This window comes from Argentina silus (assembly GCF_951799395.1).
Source record: "Argentina silus genome assembly, chromosome: 11".
Classification (NCBI taxonomy): domain Eukaryota; kingdom Metazoa; phylum Chordata; class Actinopteri; order Argentiniformes; family Argentinidae; genus Argentina; species Argentina silus.
Window position 1 is genome coordinate 21,440,793 of NC_139665.1, and position 20,909 is coordinate 21,461,701.

Below are 20,909 nucleotides of genomic sequence, written 5' to 3' on the forward strand. Positions count from 1 at the left end.
TGTCTGCACTCAAGCTTTTGCTCTCCTTGGTGAGTTTATGGCCTAGAAACACCACTTCCTCTTTTACACACTGTAATTTCTGCAGGCTTGCCTTGTGGCCCTGCTCTGCCAAATATTTTAAGAGAGCCACCATGTTTTTCTGACAGGTCTCTTCATCGTGCTACCTCCTTCCAGCACCAAATTCTCCAAGTTATCCTTTAAAGCTGCCCCAAACACAGCTGGGCTCTCGACAGCTTGGCGAAAGACACATGTGGGCCAGACCCGCGTATCTCAAAACACTTGAGCACTTCCTGAGTACTCCTCACAGACATAGCACAATATCCATGGTCATTCCAATAAAGCCACTCTCCTGACAATAAATCACTCTTCTCCTTGAACCAAATTTTCTCAAAGCCCTCATCCTGATTCTCTGAGACTTTAGCTGTACAATGCAGGTAATCATTATCCATGAATGTACAATCTTTAACTCTTAGTTTAGCTTCTGTCAACAACTCTTGTGTAATTGATCTCAGCCCAGAGCCAGGCAGGTCCTACCTGTAAAAGTAATTTAGCTGTGCATTTCCTAATAACACATTTTGCATAGCACGTTTCTCAATCCTAATTCCCTCATCTGAACACCACAGATTTAGTCCTAAACCACACATCAGTCTCTAACTAGCAAATTGACTGAGCAACAGTTAGATAATATGAATGAATGTTTACGATATTGGCAACCATCTTCATCAGATACAGATAAGGGGACTGTGAATCTCTCTTTTACCCTTCTTCCTTCTGCTCCTACTACCGTAACTATTCTGCCACTAAGTTTTGGTGGGGGTTTAGGCTCCAGGACCTAGTCTCTGGCTGTGCACGGTTGACCTGTCGGTAGAGAGGTGGAACACTCATGTTAGGTATCCGTAGATCAGCAGTTTCTGAATACTCAGACCTGCCCGTCTGGCACCAACAACCATGCCACGTTCAAAGTCACTTAAATCACCTTTCTTCCTCATTCTTGGTTTGAACTTCAGCAGGTTGTCAGCCATGTCTACGTGCCTAAATGCATTGAGTCGCTGCCATGTGATTGGCTGATTAGATATCTGCGTTAACGAGCAGTTGAACAGGTGTACCTAATAAAGTGGACGGTGAGTGTATAACAACTGTCACATAGATCAAATGACCTGGTTTATGGATGTCTGTGTTCTCATGGCAGGTCTAGCACGTGTCTCAGGCAAATTGACTGTGATCATTCAACCCCACAACATGCAAGCATATACACACATAGTCATAATAATTATACTGGTCAGAAATGAAGTGAAGTGTATTTTAATAAATGGAAATCACAGTATCTGATTCTCTCATCAATCTCAGATTCTTAGCATTGACATTCTCCCCCAATAAGGAAACTACTGCCCTAAGCGGTTTGTTACACGCCACTCACCATTAGACCTCTACCCAGAACTCTGTAAATCCATTATGTCTTGGTACTAATGGTTTCCAATCTGTGACCCTTTTCTATGTGATCGGCGATCTGAGAAGATCTGAGAGCAATATTGCCATACACCCAAAGGCATTTGTCATTGTGTTACAGCTGTGCAACGCTCCAAAACTAACCAAACTGACGTTGTAGAACAGTTCTGATAGTATCGATAGTACATTCAAAGTCATAAAGCAAATGCTGGAGCTCTATACTGTAGCTGTTGTAATGTTGGATGGACATTATTATTTGATGGTTGTTGTTCTGTCACATGTTGGTTGGAATTACCAGTTTATTAGACGTTGTAATGTGATGGCTATTTTTCAACTTTATAATTTGATGCTTATCATCTAACATTGCTACATGATTGCACATTGGTTGAATGTGACAGTTTTCTTAACATTGGCAGCTAACAATCAGCATCAGACCATCTCACAGTTTTAAAATGTTGCTTATTTACGTAAATACAATGTTAAAAGTCTCATATTTATGTACTTTCTAACCAAATAATTAGGCTAAAACAAATGTAACATTTTTTGATATTTTCAAGTTTTCAAAATATATGACAACATCTTTCACAAGAAGGATTACATTTTGCATTTTATTTCACTGTACCTCCGTTTTTGGTGTGTCCTCACCTGGGATCTGAATTTGTAATCTCTTGTAAGACATTGCATTGCCTTACTTGTTACGCCATCAGGTCAGTGTGGATTTTGAGCTAAACTCTCATGGCTACATATTGGGAAGACCACTCATCTGCACTTAGCTGCAAAATGTTGGCCTTAGCACTGTTAGCGATTTCTCAATAAATCTACACCCCAACCACTGATTTGACTATTACACGTACATTTTAGCATCTCTGTGTTATGGAACGTATGTACAACCTCAAGGAAAGTATTTACCCAAGTTTCCCCAAATTTCTCTGATGCACAATGTGAACCCCACTGTTTCTTTTCAAGTAGCAGTGGGCTAGTGGTATTGTGGAGAGAACAATGCAGTACAAAACAAAAGGTTGTGAGTTCAAATCAAGGTCACAAAAAATATCCCACCATGGACACTCATATGTTAATATTAAGTAAAGCATAGAGGTTCCATTAATGTAATTAAATGTTATTTTATACTTCTCTTTAGTTAGGAATCAATGGGCAACCTTGTACAATATTGGATCATCAGTCAAATAATGACATGTAGAAAACATTCCTTTACAATAACCAACATGGTATGATGGTGTTACCACATGCTACAATACAACGATTGTATTGTCAATACAACGATACAACCAAAAAACAATATTAATATAATGTCTGTTTTTCTAAAATGCCCATGGGGACAGTACTGCCACATACAAAAAACATTTACTGTATATATATTTTCCTTACAATAAGGTCACAAAATGATGGCTAGTCTCTCAAACACAGCATAACACTGACCTTCACTTTATATGAGGAGATGCTCCTTTTACAATAACTCATGGTTATAGTTATACAACTTGATGAATTGGAAATAACCATCATGCTGTTTGTGAGGCATCCAATACAGCCTCATACATTAGCCCTGAGGGACCAGACATACTCTAGATCTATGAGTATCATTGAATAGTGGATATCCCCCTTAACAGTGGCATACTTGACTGGGCTAAGTGCACTGTGAATGAAGAATACCACCACAGTCAAAGTACCAGAGTATCAGAATGCAATGCCACGGACAAGGAGAAGAGAGTCTGTGGGCCAACCCACTGCCAAGCTCTAGCCTTGAGCTTAAGGGTTAAGTCTTGACTTTAAATGTGACTTGTTTACAGCTTTGGGAGAACAGGAAACAACCCGAAAGCAATTGCTTGATTGATAAATAGGTTGGCTATGGGTTGCTTTGTTTATTCACCAGTTGACCTGTTCATTGATTGATGGATTAAATGATTGACTGACCAGCAGAAGGCTTATAGAGGATTGGAGAATATTGACACAATTAAAACTTAATACTGTAATCTCTTTTATTTAAATGAAAAGGTTCTATGGAGTTTGGTGCATGTCTTCTATGTTCATCATAATACTGTTAATAACATTTTTGTTTTCTGTGTACTTCGCCTCATACGCAACTATGTTGTCTATGGTAACTATGGGTATTACATAAGAACAGACTTGTATGTTTAACCAATGTCAATAGTTATGACAGCTCCAGCTCAGAAATAATCTCCAGGCTTGAGACATCCACCACAATGAGCAGAATGAACTGCAACAGACTGCAATAGGTATCTAGATCTAAATCAAATAGAAAACAATAGGATCCCAAACAAAGCAATGATTTTACATGTGTCTGCAATACCAACAAAGAAGTAAATATTGAAGAGTTGGGTTGACATGAGTTGGTCATCAGAGTGAACAGAGCTCACGCATTATTTAGACTGAGAGCTCCCTCTGCTGGTTCAAAACAAAAGAGAATGTGGCTTGTCCTAAGAGAGAATAGGCTACCCACATTTCACAAAAGAACAAAATCACGCCACCATATTAAAACGTGATGGTATATTCAGTTGCCTTAATTAAAGGGATAGATTAAATTAACATTATTTCCCTCGTACCTGATGCCTGTAGTCAATTTACTCAGACCAAGTTTATATTTACTTTATTGAGATACTTGATACACCTTACAACCACGCGAATCCAACTTTTTATTTTATTTTATTTAACACAACATACAATTACACATAGAAGACATATGAATGGGAGGGTGTGTTGTCTCAGACAGTGAAGGGTCTGGTTCGTTGCGTAGTTGAGCTCCCACACGCAAACCCACCACAGCGGAGTGAGTGTCAGTATTGTGTGTAAGGAACTGAGACAAACCAGAACCAACCAACTAGACGAAACCAAAAGCAAACGAAAGAGAAACCCACAAACAATCACTGGGACAGATACAATTTCAGTCATATCATGTCAACAAAATTAATTTAAATAAATAAACAATTATTTTGCCCTAGAAGTCATGAACTCTATATGAGGTTGCCAGATTGTGTTGAAGTCCTCAGGTTTACCTTTGATATCATAATAGAGCTTATCTAATGCTGTATAACTTTTGATTTCCTTTAGCCAAAAATATAGTGTAAGAGGGGTGTTTGATTTCAAGTTTATTGCTATACATTTTTTATGTATATATTATATGTATATATTATATTATGTACATATTTGTTCCATGAGTCTAGCTTATTAGTACCAAGGAGACATGAACGAGGCAAACGTGTAATACAAGTTTTTACACTTGTGGATTTTCCTACAAAAATAAGACCATTCATCGCTATCTATCTCCAGTTGTAGATCCTGCTCCCATTTTTGTCTGATACTATCTGTGTTTACAGTAGAACATTTCAGTAATACCTTATATATCTTCCTGAGTTCCTCCGGATACCATACAATACCATCCTCTCCATCATCATCATCATCATCATCATCACCATCAAATGGATTCAATTACATTAAAAACTTTACGTTAAAAAAAATGAAAACAATGAAAACAATATTCAAACAACTTTATCTGTTCTCTTGGGGCATCATCATCATCATCATTCCCATCATCAAAAACATCACCAGATTTCAATCTGACGTTATTTCCTCTTCTGCAGAGAAGACGTGCTGTGTGACGTGGCATGAGGGGCGGAAGGGGGTGTTTGTGTTTTGGTTCTAAAGGGGAAGTTGCGAGAAGAAAGAAAGGAGGAGACGTGATCGGGGTTGTTGAAAAATATTTGTAGGTTTCAACACTACGTAACCGCAGTTCGCTCGTTTTTTCTGTGTAAGAACTATTGTGGTGGTATTTAGTGTTCAAAAACATCGCCTGGCTCTCAGGTACAGTAAACGAAATAGTCTGACAGTTGTGAATTTGAGCTCGTTCAGTTGTCAACTGGCTAGTAGCTAGCTTGCTATGCTGTTGATGTCTGATGTGATGAGAGAAACGCAAAAATAGGCCGTGGCCCCGACTTAGTTGGGAAGAGCCCTACCAAGGGTTTTGTCAGACCATCGCCACTCAACAATGTTTGCTGTGTTATTTTTTAGGTACTTTGCCCTCTTTGTAAATATTGATAATGGGTGGATAGTGAACAACACACATCAACTCTGCCAGCTAGCTAGATCTGCAGCACAAATTATTCTCCATCACATTTTCTAGTTATTTAGCGAGCGAGCTAGCTAACGCTGTATGTGGCTTGTTTTTAGCACAGCTGCCAGCAGGCGCCAGACAAACGGTATTAACTATCTACGATTCTGGTTTCTGAAGTAAACAAGCAAGCTAGCTAGCTTAAATCAGCTGGCCAGCAGTTGCTTCTGTGGAAAATGGCGTCCTCCCTCCTCAATTTTATCAAGCCAGCTACGAAAACAAGGAATAGTATGCTAGCTTTCTAGTTGCTAGCAGGTCTTGGGTATATTCCTATGACAAGCTAATTTGGTAAACATGATATGCTTTGCGGTTATTTGAGACGTTATTGTTGGCTTCCTTATCCAATTCAAACGTTGCATGGCATGGTTGTCAAGTTGTCCTATTCTGCAGTGAAGCTGTCAGTATCTAAATTGTGAAAATATGACATGCATTGTTAGTCATATAGCTGAACAGTTTTTGCTACGGAAATATTTTGGTGCCTTGCCCCTGAGCGTTTATCACCTAGGTAAATAGCTAGCTTACTATTAAGTGTGACATATTCTGTGCTAGTTAGTGTCGTGTTTTTCTGGAAAGTTCACAGGCTTGGAGGTGGCTCATAGACAATCGTTTAAAACAGTTGATTTTTTTTCTCTCTCTCTGTCTGTTACTGTCTGTCTGTCTGTATGAGTGAAAGAGAGGCTGGTCACCAAGACTGGTCACCTGTTGTATACCCTGACTTAACTGGCACCAGCCATGTTTATTTTGACAACTTCACCACAGATTTCTCAGGGCAGCATACCACTGGTGGGTGCCATGGTAACATGCCTCTATATTTCTCTCTCTCTCATATCTACTGTGGAGACGTGATAATCTGCCCAGTGCGTAGCCTACTCCTTGAAAGATGGAGAGAATGGCCAGTCAGGGATCTCTCTTTCTGTGGAGAACTTTGAAATTGCTCCCTGTTTTCCCCATCTACTACAACACCTTATATAACACATCACCATAATTTAGGCATATCAAAGAAAACCTGTTACAAAGTGACATGGAATAGTATGTACAGACAGGTGACATGAGAATAGGCATGACATTAGAATGTACTTTGGCCAGAGAGATCCTCTGTACTATTTCTGTCTCATAAGTATTATTCCCTTCAAGTTTCTTCCTCTTTCTTTCTCTGGGAGGTTTTACACTTTCACACTTGGCTTGCAGGACCTAGGATTGGAGGATGTATTACAAAAATTGTACCTATGTACAAAAATACAATTATTTGATCTATGAAGCACCTTACAAATTAAGCCAGCTAAATATGAACTATGTTTAGATGATAATCATTACTTTTCTCTCTCTCTCTCTACTGCCTGCTACAGCTGAAGCCCTGACAGTGCAGTCCGACGCGCAGGACACCGGGGGATCTGATAGGTCATGGCCAATCGGGGAGGAGCTACGAGACCCAACGGGCCCAACGCTGGGAACAAGATCTGCCAGTTTAAACTGGTCCTGCTGGGGGAGTCGGCAGTGGGGAAATCCAGTCTAGTGCTCCGCTTTGTCAAGGGCCAATTCCACGAGTTCCAGGAGAGCACAATAGGAGGTGAGCATTGCACTTGTTTAGTAGTGTGCTGAAGGGGATGCAATGTGTTCAAAGTAACACACGATGCACATAGTCTACGAATTATGGTCTTTAACTTAGATTTAGCTTAATCAGGTGAGCAGGAGGTAAATATTTGCAATTCATTGTCATAAAACATGTTTGTCATAGTCCTCTTTGTCTATGATGTGCTCGACGTCTCTGTGTGCTCTGTCCCCTCTCCAGCGGCCTTCTTGACCCAGACAGTGTGCCTAGACGACACGACAGTGAAGTTTGAGATCTGGGACACTGCAGGTCAGGAGCGCTACCACAGCCTGGCGCCCATGTACTACAGAGGGGCGCAGGCCGCCATCGTGGTCTACGACATCACAAATGAGGCTAGTTTGAATAGTTGAAACCGGGGAGCTCTCCACGTGAAAAGGTGCACCAAAGTAGAAGTAATGAAAGTATTTAAGTACCACATTTGTCCTCTCCCCAGGAGTCATTTGCACGGGCCAAGAACTGGGTGAAGGAGCTACAGAGACAAGCCAGCCCCAACATCGTCATCGCTCTATCAGGCAACAAGGCAGACCTTGCCAACAAGAGAGCTGTGGATTTCCAGGTGAGTCCAAACATCCTTATACCAGTCCAAATACTTGGCTGATGCCACTCTGATGAGTTAGAAACACTCAGGTCTAAACCTCAGGTGTCTGCTGACCCACCTCAGCTGTTTGTAACTACAGTTTGAGACTGACTTTCCTTTAATGTATTTTCACAGGATGCCCAGTCTTACGCAGACGACAACAGCTTGCTCTTCATGGAGACATCGGCCAAGACATCTATGAATGTGAACGAGATATTCATGGCTATTGGTAAGTTTTTATTGCCCTGTGGCCTCATTTGCATGTGCATGTTTCGCAGTATAATGGAGTAGAGTCCACACGCAAATGCAGCAAAAACTTACTCACTGCTCAATTGCCTTGATAAAGTGAAAGTACATCTTTGGGACAGTTTTATTATAATAAGTAATGTCAATGTTTTGATCCATATCAATCCTTGTCAGCAGTGGCCACTTTGAAGTTTGTTGTTGTTACTTTGTCCTCCAGCAAAAAGATTGCCCAAGAGCGAGCCCCAGGCTGCCGGAGCCAACAGTGGGCAGAACAGGGGTGTCGATCTGACGGAAACCGCCCAGCCAACCAAGGCCCCGTGCTGCAGTAACTAACTAATCCATACCCCGCTGCAGATACTAATGTGATCCATGCCCCGACTGTCGCTGCAGTAACTAATGCGACGTCCTGCCCCTCCAAACTCTGATCTGCAGTAACAGAAAAAGACGCCCGCAACTCCTCCCCTTCTCCTTTCTACAGTAACTAATGCAACGCCCAAATCGATTTCACTCGACCCAGCCCTTCTCCCCTCTGGTTCTGCTGTTACTAATTGAGTGCCCCCTCACCCCCACCCCACTCCCAACTATCGGTAGCAGCAGGACTCGTTTGCAGGACTCTTCCAAATGGTCTCTCTCTCCTGGGATAGCTAAAGACTCTTATTGCTGCGTTTCTAATACAGAAAATCTCTCTCTTTATGTCCTTATTTTGTTTTTGTTTCTTTGTTGTTGTTTTTTTATTTAGTTTTTTTTTTTTTTTTTTTTTGAATTGTATGTCAGAATTATGGATGCATGTATCACTACAAGGCCTAACATGGAAAAAATCTAATGTTTTAACTTTATTCAATGGCACAAAAAAATCTAAAGAGAATCTAGAGTGAGTGAGAAGAGAAGTGTCTCTGAAAAGGTGAGGAACAGGGAGGGAAAGAAGACAGGAATGGAGACAGGAAGGGAGGCGTTTGAGTTCCACCAATTTCCTCAGCATGCTAGGGCTAAATCTTCACAAGGAAGAGACTGTTTGGCAGTGGACTTGGGTCTCCAGTTTCTCTCTCCCGCTCCCTCTATCAGCCATCTTCTTTTTCATGAGTAACGTATTCATATGCTTTTCCCCACTTAAGTAGCACTAGTATAGAGTTCCTGGCCCCATCCCAGGGCCTTGCCTGCTTCTAGCTGTCCTAGTGGCATCGTGCAATGGTTCACAGTAATGACTCTGTGACTTCAGTGTCTGCAAGGACCTACACAACGTAAAGAAACCTACTCCCCAGCCCACATTTGGCCCCAACCCTCCCTGTCATTGCCACAGCATGAGACAGACCCCGCCCCTCGGTGGTTGGTTTTGGGTCATCTTCTTATGGGTTGCAGTGTCGTCTGATTTACTAAGATTAACTCATGATGTGGTTAATGTGGACAGCACCTTTTCAGGTGTAATTACGTTGCTTTTTAGAAGGCAGCTGTTTTTACAACTGGTGCAGCAGGTGAGGTGACTTTAGTGTTGAGAGATTCATCAGAGATCAGCTGACACTGTGGCCTTGTCTCCTATTGAGCACAGAATTATTAGTCATCCCTTGTTCTTTAGGAAGTGATTTAGACAGTCTGCGTGTACAGAGGACTGGGCTGGCTGGCTGGTGATCAAACATCCTCATAGAAACATCAAACACATGCATATTTGCGCGTACACACACTGACACACATGTACCAGAGCTAGAATACCAGTCCCACACCAGTGTACCTCCCCCCCCACCCTCATCATTAACGTAATTGTTAAGATAGACACACACACATATGTACACACACACACACACACACACACACAAACACCCCCCCAGTCTGTTCAATAACTCTGATGACAGGTCTGTCTTACTCATGCCTTGCACTAATGACGCTCATGAATATATCTTGTCATAATTACAGCCAGTGTGATATAAATATATATATAAATAATATACTGTAAATAGGGTGTTGCAATGTAGTCTACTTTTCGATTTACAATTGACAGGACTAATGCTTGCTAGGGAGTTGTCTAGATAATCATAAAAAAAACTGTACAGTTACCAGAAAACAGCTTTTTGGTCTGGGTTTGGAGTTATGTTGTTGTTTTTTTCACAAAATGGTTAAATTATAATCAATGGTGGTCTTTATAAATGTATGTAGTGTTATTAACAAAAAATGAACTTGCATTTCTTTAGTGGTCTGTCTTGTACTTTTTCTGAAGAAAAACATACACATGTTTTGGTTTGTATTTTTTAACATTCTCTCTCGCATTTCACTAATTATTTTAGTGGTATAAGGCTACGATGCCCTGTCCAATACTCCAATACTCCTTCCTGTAGAACTGAATTTACAAATTCACTGGGTGTAGACTCCTTTTGGAGCAAGGCGGGAAGCAGACCGGATTGAGTGACTATAACCGCCCGCCTCTATAACTTCTTGGTAACATTGTAACAACGTTGTACAAACAATGTAACAACCTTAGTAGCGAAAGACTGGTCGGTTCTATTGTTTGGGTACTAGCTGGTGGATCATGAATAAATAAATTAACACATACATAGGGATGTACATTGTATACGTTTTTTTTTTGCTGTGGACACTTAATTGCAGCCGAAATATATAAATGCAAGCATTTTACAGTACTGTTAAATAACGACCAAATAAATACAGAAATAAATTTGATCATTTATATTGTATCCAGGTTGTAATGTGTGTGGAACCGGCTCTTTGAAGGAATGTCTTGTCTTGGATTTATTTTCAGGATTGTTTGCAGGAGGCTCTGCTGCATTCTGCGTGGGAAAGGTCATCACTGTGATTAGGCTGTTTGTTCCTTGATCCCACAGTTGTGCCTAAGGACGTCATAGGCTGTGTTTTAATGGCATGGTTAAACCTTTTGTCACCCTGCCTCAGATAGGATGGCAGAATATAAACGCAAAATCATATTGCTTCATCATAATATGGCATAATCACTTTAAGAATATAGTAATATCATATTGAATTATTATTTCAAACTTATATGGCCCATATTTATAGCGAGACTGGGCGGCGTCATCAGTGGGTTGTTGGTGTATTGCATATTTTTTTTCTGCCCAGTTACATTTGACCTTGAAATTCTTGCAACAAATGGTTACATTTTTGTGACCTCTCCCCTGAATCATAGTGGAATATCCATTTTGTTCCCCCTAGTGGAGGAAAAACGGACCTACAATGACAAATTAGAAATAGGGATGAGCGCCATGTCTGATCCTCCGGTAATGGAATAGAGAACAGGACACTGTAACGTTTAATTCCAGGGTCGGGGATCCCGTGTGGGCTCGGTATCAAGGATGTCCGAGACCGCGGTTATTCAGCAGGGTTCCCCGGCCATCGGTGCTGCGGGCTCTGCTCCGGCCGCTCCTGGAGCCGGGGGAACGGAGGGCTCGGGCGCCGCTGTAGGATCTGCACGTATCGCCGTGAAGAAGGCGCAGCTTCGCTCCTCCCCGCGCCCGAAGAAGCTGGAGAAACTCGGAGTGTATTCCTCTTGCAAAGTACGTTTAGTTCGCTGGTTATGATATTCATTTGCGAGAAATTTAAACTCAAAGCATTCCCTTGCGAACTGTGGCCTGTTTTTGGTCATGTCATTTGCAATGTTTACTAAAATGCAAGCGCAGCAAAGGAAGCCATTGCCGCACTTATTTTTTTGTCCATTTGCATGCACTAGTTATGTGAAAAGGGTAGCTCAGGCCACTAATGAAAAATAACATGAGAAAAAGCATAATTCTCGGTCAGACCCTAACATACCTATCATTTCAATGTTACAATGTCGCGTCCTAGGCGGGAGAGTAGATGTAAACATTCAGTTGGCGCTTTGACAAAAATATGTCAGGTTATGTTTAGCTGCGTGCGTGTAGGCTCCAAGGGGAGTGTGTGAGTTGTAATTCATTCCACGGGGAAAAGTGACAAGTGTGTTTTCGTGTCGTCTGTCACCGCACAGTGGTAAAATAGATTGTATTTATTGCGTTTATATATCTTCTGCAGCAAGAGACGGCGTCTTTGTTTTGACAGGGTGACAGCTGCTGGGGGGCGGAGTTTGTTGTTGTTCCGTGGCGCACGTTCATGTGCGCAGCTCCAGCTGAAAAATAACAGTTGTAGACTAGAGGGCTGCTGTGCATGGCACTTTCTTTTCTGACCACCAAGCCACATTTTAAACAATTCTAAAATGCATTAACAGATAAGTAAACCTATTCAGATGCATATGTTATAGGCCTATTAATACAACACATGTTGTTATTATGTTCATGTTACACTGTGATTGCATCAGTGATTATGGGTGACCCCTCTGATGCTGTTTTGTCTTATAGGCTGAGGGGGCCTGTAAGTGTAATGGCTGGAAGAGTCAGAACCCCCCTCCGACGCCCCCCCGGATGGACCAGCAGCCCAACACAGTCAACCTGCAGGAGCCCTGCCGTAGCTGCTCCCATACACTGGGTAGGATTTAGAGGGGAGAGAGGAGATGGAGAGGGGAGAGAGATCACGGGTGGGGTGCTCTGGGTATGAGAGGCAGGTAAAGAGGGAGAGAAATAGGATGAAGTGGAGGAGCAGATATAGGGCAGAAGATGGGGCAGTCAACATACAGTCAAGGTGTATACTCATCAGGTTTTGGAGTTAGTAATGGACTAGCCAGGGTTGCAAAGTTGGTCCAGAGGTTGTTTGATAGTGTAGAATGGGGCAACATGGGAGGTAGTTACGTAAAGGCTTCAGTGTGTCAGGTAGTCCCATTCCTTGTTAACTGCTGTTTTCTGTCTCTGTGTTCTTTCTTTCTCTCTTACTCCATGTCCCTCTCTTTCTCTCCCTCTCTCTCAGGTGATCATGTGACCCACCTGGAGAATGTGTCAGAAGAGGAGATGAACAGACTTCTGGGTATAGTCCTGGATGTGGAGTACCTGTACACATGTGTCCACAAAGAAGAGGACGCAGACACCAAACAAGTCTACTTCTCCTTATTCAAAGTGGGTTCTGAGGTCCATTTTTTTTCAACAACTCATTGCTTAATACCAAGTGAAGGCCTTCATTTATCTATCTTTTCTGTCTCTCATTCAGCTGCTGAGGAAATGCATCCTGCAGATGGGCAAACCTGTCGTTGAGGCTCAGGAGTGTCCTCCCTTTGAGAAACCCAGCATCGAACAGGCAAGTACACACACACACACACACACACACACACACAACCCCCCACCCTACACACTCTCCTTACTTACGGAGAGTCTCTCTCTCAAACAGGGGGTAAATAACTTTGTCCAGTACAAGTTCAGCCATCTTCCCTCCAAGGAGCGTCAGACAATCGTGGAGCTAGCCAAGATGTTCCTCAACCAGATCAACTACTGGCAACTTGAGACACCCTCACAGAGACGCCAGCGGGCGCCCAATGATGATGCGGCTGGGTACAAAGTCAATTACACGAGGTAGTTGTCGTCACCGATTGATGATGCGAAAATTTTATTAATTTATTATTTTCTTAAATGTTATTGGGGTGACCTAAATCATAATGGCAATGTTTATACCTGCATTCATGCCTTTGTGCTTTTGGTGTGTTTTCCAGATGGCTGTGCTACTGCAATGTTCCTCAGTTCTGTGACAGTTTACCACGGTATGAGACGACGCAGATCTTCGGGCGAACACTCCTGCGTTCTGTCTTCACCGTGATGAGGAAACAGCTACTAGAGCAGGCCAGACAGGAGAAGGACAAACTACCCCCTGAAAAACGTACACTCATCCTCACACACTTCCCCAAGTAAGAGTCTGTTTCTCTCACTCACACACTCATAGTTTCTCATACACACACACACACACACAGGTGAAGTCCACTTCAACCTGTTATTTTGGGCACATGCGCACGCAGCGACCGGCAGTGAGAGTCTGGCGTCCCCGTGTTGGTGTTTGTTTTAAAGGTTCTTATGTGTCATTTCCTTTCTTGAATTAATCGTTTAAGTGTCGTTATGATTGAGTGCTCTTAGTGCAGCTAATCTAAAATGGATCTTCTCTATCCTGCCGTTTTGTGGATTCTGTTCTATCTACTGCTGTTTGCCTGCGACGTCAACGGGGCTGTCTACCGGCATAGGACACAGTACATCAGAGATGTGCTGCTGCAATTGAACTTTGCGAGTTTAGCTCGCGTGACAGTTGTCACGTCTCAGTTACCGGACTTTATTCAGAGACATTCTCATGAAACCTGCGGTGCAACGAGGGATAAGAAGTGGAAGCGGGGTAAACGAGGAGGCGTCAGACTACGCTTGAGGAAACAGCAATCACCCAGATTCCTCTGCCCTCGATGATCATGGGGAACGTACAGTCCCTGAGGAACAAAGTGGACGAGCTCCAGGGGAACGTTCGTTTTCAGAAGGACTTCAGAGACTGCTGCGTCATGGCCTTCATTGAGACATGGCACACTGAGCATGACGAGGACAACGACCTGTTCATCGATGGATTTGGAGCGCCTTTTCGTCTGGATCGAAAGGATGAAATGACGGGGGAAACTCAAGGTGGTGGAGTATGTTTATATTTTAACAAACGATGCTGTAGCTCTGTGACTGTCAGAGAACGCATCTGTACGCCAGATGTCGAACTTTTATCGGTATCGTTACGTCCTTTCTACCTGCCCCGCGAGTTTCCACAACTTTTTTTATAACAGCAGTGTACATCCACCCGAAGGCAGATGCCGCCCCTGCCTCTAGCACTATATTATATGTAGTGCAAAAACTGCAGTCGACTTCACTGGATGCACCAAACTTCATATTGGGTGATTTTAACCATGTATCCCTTAAAAAAAACACTTACAAACGTTTCCCAATATGTCTCCAATACGTCCAACCAGACGGGATAAGACATTAGATCTTTGCTATGGGTCAGTAGAGGACGCTTATAAATCACTCTCACTACCACCACTGGGTTCTGCGGATCATAACTGTGTGCATCTACTGCCCATATATAAAACGGTTTTAAAGAGAGAGAAAGCACAAACAAAGGACAAAGGGGACTGGACAGAAGAATCTGTGCTCTGCCTGCAGGAATGTTATGACTGCACTGACTGACATGTGTAAACAGTCTTGTGGTGATGATTTGGACAAACTTGATGTAACATGTTCATATGCTGTCTTTTGTAGGGATATGATCATTCCTTGTAAGTGAGTTAAGATTTACCCTAATAACAAACTATGGGTGACCAAATCTGTTAAGTCCAGCATACAGGAAAAGAAACTCGCTTTTAAACAGGGAGCAGCCTCTGATGTGCATATACCAAGGAGCTGAAAAGAGAAATTTTAAAAGCAAAACAGAACTATAAATCTGAACTAGTGAACAAGATGGCTGCAAATAACCTTGGCTCAGCCTGGTCTAGCATGAAAACTATAGCAGGCCTCCGGAATTCAAAGAGCAGCAGTCAGGTCACCCTGAATGACTTCAATTCAGATACTGAGTTTGTTAATGCTCCTAATTCTATGCTCTTAATTTCTATAATTGTTTTGATACTTTGGATTTTAGTAAGGAAATTCAGGCACTGAGTTACAAACTCACTTTAACATTGACCAAAAAGATGTGGAACAGGCCTTCTCTCGGTAAGAGTAAATAAGAGTCATGGACCTGACAACATCTGTGGTCGTTTACTTAAATCTTGTGCAAAAGAACAGTCCTGTATTCCACCACATTTTTAATAAGTCTTTACAGGAACAGTAGTTAGTTAGTTAATTAGTTTTTAGTTAGGATTGGAACAGAGTACTTTTATTTATGTTTGTCTACTGTATGTGTTGTTTCTAAAATGTGTGTCAACATGGATGACTCGTTTACTGCTAAACAAATCTACCTACAGGTACAAATAAAGTAACCCCCCCCCCCTCCCCACACACACACACACACACACATATACACACACTGCCCTGGAAAGCTCTTGCATAGTTTTCACATTGGGTCCTTAGAGCCTGGATACATAATCCTTGCCACAGTAGAGGTGTGATGATTAATGCTGTGTGTCCTAGATTCCTGTCCATGCTGGAGGAGGAAGTGTACAGCCACAACTCTCCTATCTGGAGTGAGGATTTCCTGGCTGGATCTTCAGGTGGAAAGATCCCCATTCATACAGGTAACACACCTGTCCTGCTGGGCTGTATTACATTCCAAAAAGTTATACCTGCCCTTCTGCCCTTGTTCACTCCCTTTTACAGATCTAACTGGATTATAAAGATGGAACGCTATGATGCTTCTTTCTCGTTATGATGCCTGTACAGTATTTGGTCCTCTCCATTGTGTTGCAGTGATCAGTGCACCTCCGGTGGCTAGGCCCCTGTACTACAGCAGCAGCCCTGTGTCAGTGGACCCATCCAGCTGTGGCAGTGTCAGTCCGGCCTGTAAGACTGCCTTAGCCCTGGAGCCCAGCCCAGGTAAAACAGACAAGCTGTCCAGTAGCAGATTAAACCACATAAACCGAACCATTAGAGGATGCTAAAATATTTTATCCTGTCCCTATGCCATTCATGACTACCTGTCATAATGTCAATGTAAATTTTATGCGTGTCATGTGTGTGTGTGTGTGTGCGCACACACACTTAACGTTTGTAGGTGGGGAAAAGCGGAAGCTGTCTGAGCCCCTCCCCCATGAGGAGAATAAGAAGCCCAGGATTGTAGGGGATATCCCCATGGAACTCATCAACGAAGTCATGGCAACCATCACTGATCCCGCGGCCATGCCAGAGGTAAACAGTCACACTGTCAGTCAGTTAATAGATCATTAATACAATACAAAGCACTCAGTGAACCCCTTTCTCAGTAAGTGCAGGTTTTAGAGGCAGAGTTAAAGTTGAAGCATGTAGTTTTGCGCGTTGCTGCCCTCTCTGGCCCCAATTAACATTTGAAAACGTACATATGTTAAGTTTTCTAATAGCTGCAAACATGTGCATATCCTTGTAAACAAACAAAATGAAAAATAGGTACGTAAAGGCCAGTGGTCGACCTTGACACCAGATTTGAGAAATCACTTTGTTTAGATCAAAACAGCGGTCTTCACTGAACGGTCCTTATCATGTGAACTCATTCCTTGTTCACTACCGATTTATCATGGCCATTTAGCACTATTTTAAAGCTCAAAACTACATACTGGGCCTTTTAAGGATGATTAAAATTATATCATATGACTCAAAGTAACGTTGTGATGATGGTCATGATGATGATGATGATGCTGCCGATGTCGATGTTTCCCCCACTCCAGACCAGCCTGCTGTCTGCCCACTCTGCGCGTGACGAGGCTGCTCGTCTGGAGGAGCGGAGGGGGGTGATAGAGTTCCATGTCATAGGTAACTCCCTCAACCAGAAGCCCAACAAGAGGATCCTGATGTGGCTGGTGGGCCTCCAGAATGTCTTCTCCCACCAGCTGCCTCGCATGCCCAAGGAGTACATCACACGCCTGGTCTTTGACCCGTGAGTGTTACAATCACTGAGCCCCCTCGCCAAACACTGACACACGCTGAGGTTGAGAGCAGCGCAAATCAAGTTCTATGCTATTCTGTGAGAATAAGGAGCTGGGGTGCGCAACTGAAAAGTTTGGGCCATTTTGTTCTATATTGAGAGAAAAAGGGAACTATTTACTTCCTCCCCAAACAGGAAGCACAAGACTCTGTCACTGATCAAAGATGGCCGTGTAATTGGAGGGATCTGCTTCCGGATGTTTCCATCGCAGGGCTTCACAGAGATCGTCTTCTGTGCCGTCACCTCCAATGAGCAGGTCAAGGTAGGAGGGCGAAGCTTCTTACCTGGTCAAGTTTCTATTGGTCAACCTGGTATTATTGAGCTTTGATTGCTTATGTTTCGCTCTGTCTGATTGGTCAATTTTGACCTAGTCGATCTCTGGGATTTTGGTTGCAGGGGTATGGCACTCATCTGATGAACCACCTAAAGGAATACCACATCAAACACGACATCCTCAACTTCCTCACCTACGCAGACGAGTACGCCATTGGCTACTTCAAGAAGCAGGTCAGTCCGCCATTTGCTCCTTCAAAGATCAGTACCCTGTTTTCCCCTGTTAAACCTGAATAGTCTACAGGGCTCTTTGTGACAGCTCTCTCGCTCTCTCTGTATCCCAGGGGTTTTCCAAGGACATCAAGGTTCCAAAGGCCAAGTACGTGGGTTACATTAAGGACTATGAGGGAGCCACACTCATGGGCTGTGAGCTTAACCCCAGCATCCCTTACACAGAGTTCTCTGTCATCATCAAGAAACAGAAAGAGGTGTGTTTGTGTGCGTGTGGGTGTGCGTGTGTGTGTGTGTGTGTGTGTATATATGAATGATCTCGAGTTAACCACCTCTCCCCACCTCTCTCTTTCTCTCTCTCTCTCAGATCATAAAGAAGCTGATCGAGAGAAAACAGGCTCAGATCAGAAAGGTCTATCCAGGACTTTCCTGTTTTAAGGAAGGAGTTCGGCAGATTCCCATTGAAAGCATTCCCGGCATACGTATGTTTCTTCTAGTTTATTATGCATGTCTCTGAATCCAACATTCAACATAGATTGAAAGATGCAAATCTATGCAACTCAACTCCTCTCTGTTAACAGGAGAAACTGGCTGGAAACCAGTGGGTAAAGGGTGAGTGGATCTTCTATTCATTCTTTCCTAAGGCTAAAGTTTTCTTTGTCAACAGAAAGGTAACTCAGGACAAGAACTGAGGTGATGAGAACTTCCTGTTTCTTGTGTTCATCCCAGGAAGGAGCTAAAGGACCCAGATCAGCTGTACAGTACCCTGAAGACCATCCTGCAACATGTGAAGGTGAGTGGAACAGTCACACACACACACACACACACACACACACACTGACTCAGTGCGCTCTGTTTTCTCACACTGCTGTTCTGTTATAGAGTCACCCAAATGCCTGGCCTTTCATGGAGCCAGTGAAGAAAACAGAGGCTCCTGGGTATTACCAAGTCATCCGCTTCCCCATGGGTATGTTGGGAACCAATGTGATGCGGGTTTCTCCAGGGGATGGAATATAGCAGCACTTCATATACAACAACAACATATGAATGATGATGAGGAATATAGTCAGTTAATTCAGAGAGAAATGGTAATGGTTAGCGCTTTCATATTTGTTTGACTTTTGATCAAAAGCCCTATGAAATATGCTACGGTTCATCAAAAGATGTTGTGAATGTTGTGATTAGATCTGAAGACGATGAGCGAGCGGTTGAAGAGCAGGTACTACACCACGCGGAAACTCTTCATGGCCGACATGCAGCGCATCTTCACCAACTGTCGAGAGTACAACCCTCCCGAGAGCGAGTACTACAAGTGTGCCAACCTACTGGAGAAGTTCTTCTACACCAAAATCAAGGAGGCGGGACTCATCGAGAAGTGAAGATGGGAGGGGGTAGGAAGAAGTTACCCCTAGTAGCCACTGACACTGGGTCAAATGTTTCTCCTGCCCTCTTAACGGTGTAAAGACTGGGGCTAGGGTAACTTCTAAGGCAACTTCTATCTCGAACGGCGAGAGAGACAGGAGGGGGGGTGGATCGGCCCAGTTCTAATTATTTCAATGCTTCCATCTTTCCCTCTTCCCTGGTGATATCTGATCTGCAACTATATGTTGGTCAGTGAAAGTAATAGAATGGATACATTGCTGACATTCATCCAACACATACAGATTAGTGATTACCCCCAGGGATGAAGGATGTATTTTCAAAGTATGTGAACAGGGCCATTGCCATCCATGGTGATTGCATCATAAAAATGGAATAGGAAGGATGATCTGAGGTTTATCTGTGTACTCTTTCTCTGTTGTTCCATCTCTCTCTTCTTCTGTCCATCCCTGTCATACAGTGCGGTCTCCTGCTCTCTCTTTTTTCAGTCTCTGCGTCTCCCTTTCTTTCCCTCTCTCTGTTGACTCAGGAAAACAGATGTCATAGAAATTACACCTGTACAGAGTTGTGCATTTGGATGTCATGCCTGTGAAGAACTGGACTGAGAGGTGTGGGGAAGGATTTTCAGTGTCTTTCTGTCTGCAACGGTGTTACTGGGTCCTAGTTGTCTGTAGCTCTGTTTGTATGGCTGTTACTCAACACACGTGTGAGTGTGCGCATGATGTCATGTGTGGTCCGTGTCCCAGAGTCTATGAGGTCAAAGTTTGTATGTGTTACTAGAGTTCATCCTGCCAAAAAAGGAAAAAACATGATATTTTAAATGAATTTTAACTCTTTTAAAACCCTTGAATTACTTAATGTATATTTTTTATGTATTTCTTTTAGTTTATTTCTAAATTGAAAGGATAGGAATCATCTTCTCTCAAAAATTACCCATGTTGTTCATTCTTGTAAAAAGCCCCATAGCCGCAAGCTGTCCATCGAAATGCACTTATTTATTTTTCAAGCAAGTATTCAACAACCACAGTTAATAAGAGCATTTTTGTTTTTCATGAAGATGTTCTGTTTTAGAGAAATGCACGCTATGGACTAATGGCTAATTTAAGTATGTAGAGTTTATCCTTATTTATGTGCTGTAATTTAAAGGAATAATGCTTAAGAAAAGGTCTTAATTTATTCTGTGTTATTCTGTGTTAAACAGATGGAGATTGACACATTTGTATTTTGGAGATAAAAGAAAAATGATTGTGCAATACTATGTAGTTTTGCTGTTTTGTAAAAATTGTTTGTATTTTTAAAACTTTAGGAAAAATCTGGATTTTGTAATATGTCTGGAATAATTATTTCATGGCCTTTGTACTATTGGTTTTAATGACACAGTGATAACCTATTTTATAGACTGATTAAAAGAGGTGAAACTGATGTATTTTTTTCCATTGAAATCACATATCTTATATCCATGACAATGTATGAATGCCCTTTGTGATTTGGATCATGTTATTACATACAGCATGAAAGAATTATGGCAAAAGTAGTCT

The 20,909-nt window shown here is 42.5% G+C and overlaps 2 protein-coding genes across 5 annotated transcripts; both read left to right on the top strand.

Annotated features, from left to right (window-relative positions):
• The first annotated feature begins 5,119 nt into the window (after positions 1–5,119).
• On the top strand, positions 5,120–10,697 carry rab5aa (RAB5A, member RAS oncogene family, a). 3 transcript variants are annotated; one of them, XM_083680687.1, is made up of 6 exons: positions 5,120–5,182; positions 6,934–7,154; positions 7,377–7,528; positions 7,630–7,752; positions 7,909–8,002; positions 8,237–10,697. In XM_083680687.1, exons 2-6 carry the CDS (start codon positions 6,989–6,991, stop codon positions 8,350–8,352), a joined length of 651 nt encoding a protein of 216 aa, XP_083536813.1. In that variant the 5' UTR covers positions 5,120–5,182; positions 6,934–6,988; the 3' UTR covers positions 8,353–10,697. The 3 variants fall into 3 exon arrangements, with proteins under 3 accessions (XP_083536813.1, XP_083536812.1, XP_083536814.1); XM_083680686.1 differs by having other exon boundaries at positions 5,131–5,280; XM_083680688.1 differs by lacking the exon at positions 5,120–5,182 and adding an exon at positions 5,397–6,370.
• A 558-nt stretch (positions 10,698–11,255) lies between these two features.
• On the top strand, positions 11,256–20,793 carry kat2b (K(lysine) acetyltransferase 2B). Of its 2 annotated transcripts, none has more exons than XM_083680699.1 (18): positions 11,256–11,528; positions 12,342–12,468; positions 12,844–12,989; positions 13,081–13,167; positions 13,258–13,439; positions 13,577–13,768; positions 16,005–16,108; positions 16,254–16,406; positions 16,585–16,718; positions 17,231–17,439; positions 17,623–17,749; positions 17,884–17,994; positions 18,105–18,248; positions 18,359–18,473; positions 18,573–18,603; positions 18,721–18,784; positions 18,874–18,958; positions 19,177–20,793. In XM_083680699.1, exons 1-18 carry the CDS (start codon positions 11,328–11,330, stop codon positions 19,368–19,370), a joined length of 2,406 nt encoding a protein of 801 aa, XP_083536825.1. In that variant the 5' UTR covers positions 11,256–11,327; the 3' UTR covers positions 19,371–20,793. The 2 variants fall into 2 exon arrangements, with proteins under 2 accessions (XP_083536825.1, XP_083536826.1); XM_083680700.1 differs by having other exon boundaries at positions 16,281–16,406.
• The last annotated feature ends 116 nt before the right edge of the window (positions 20,794–20,909 follow it).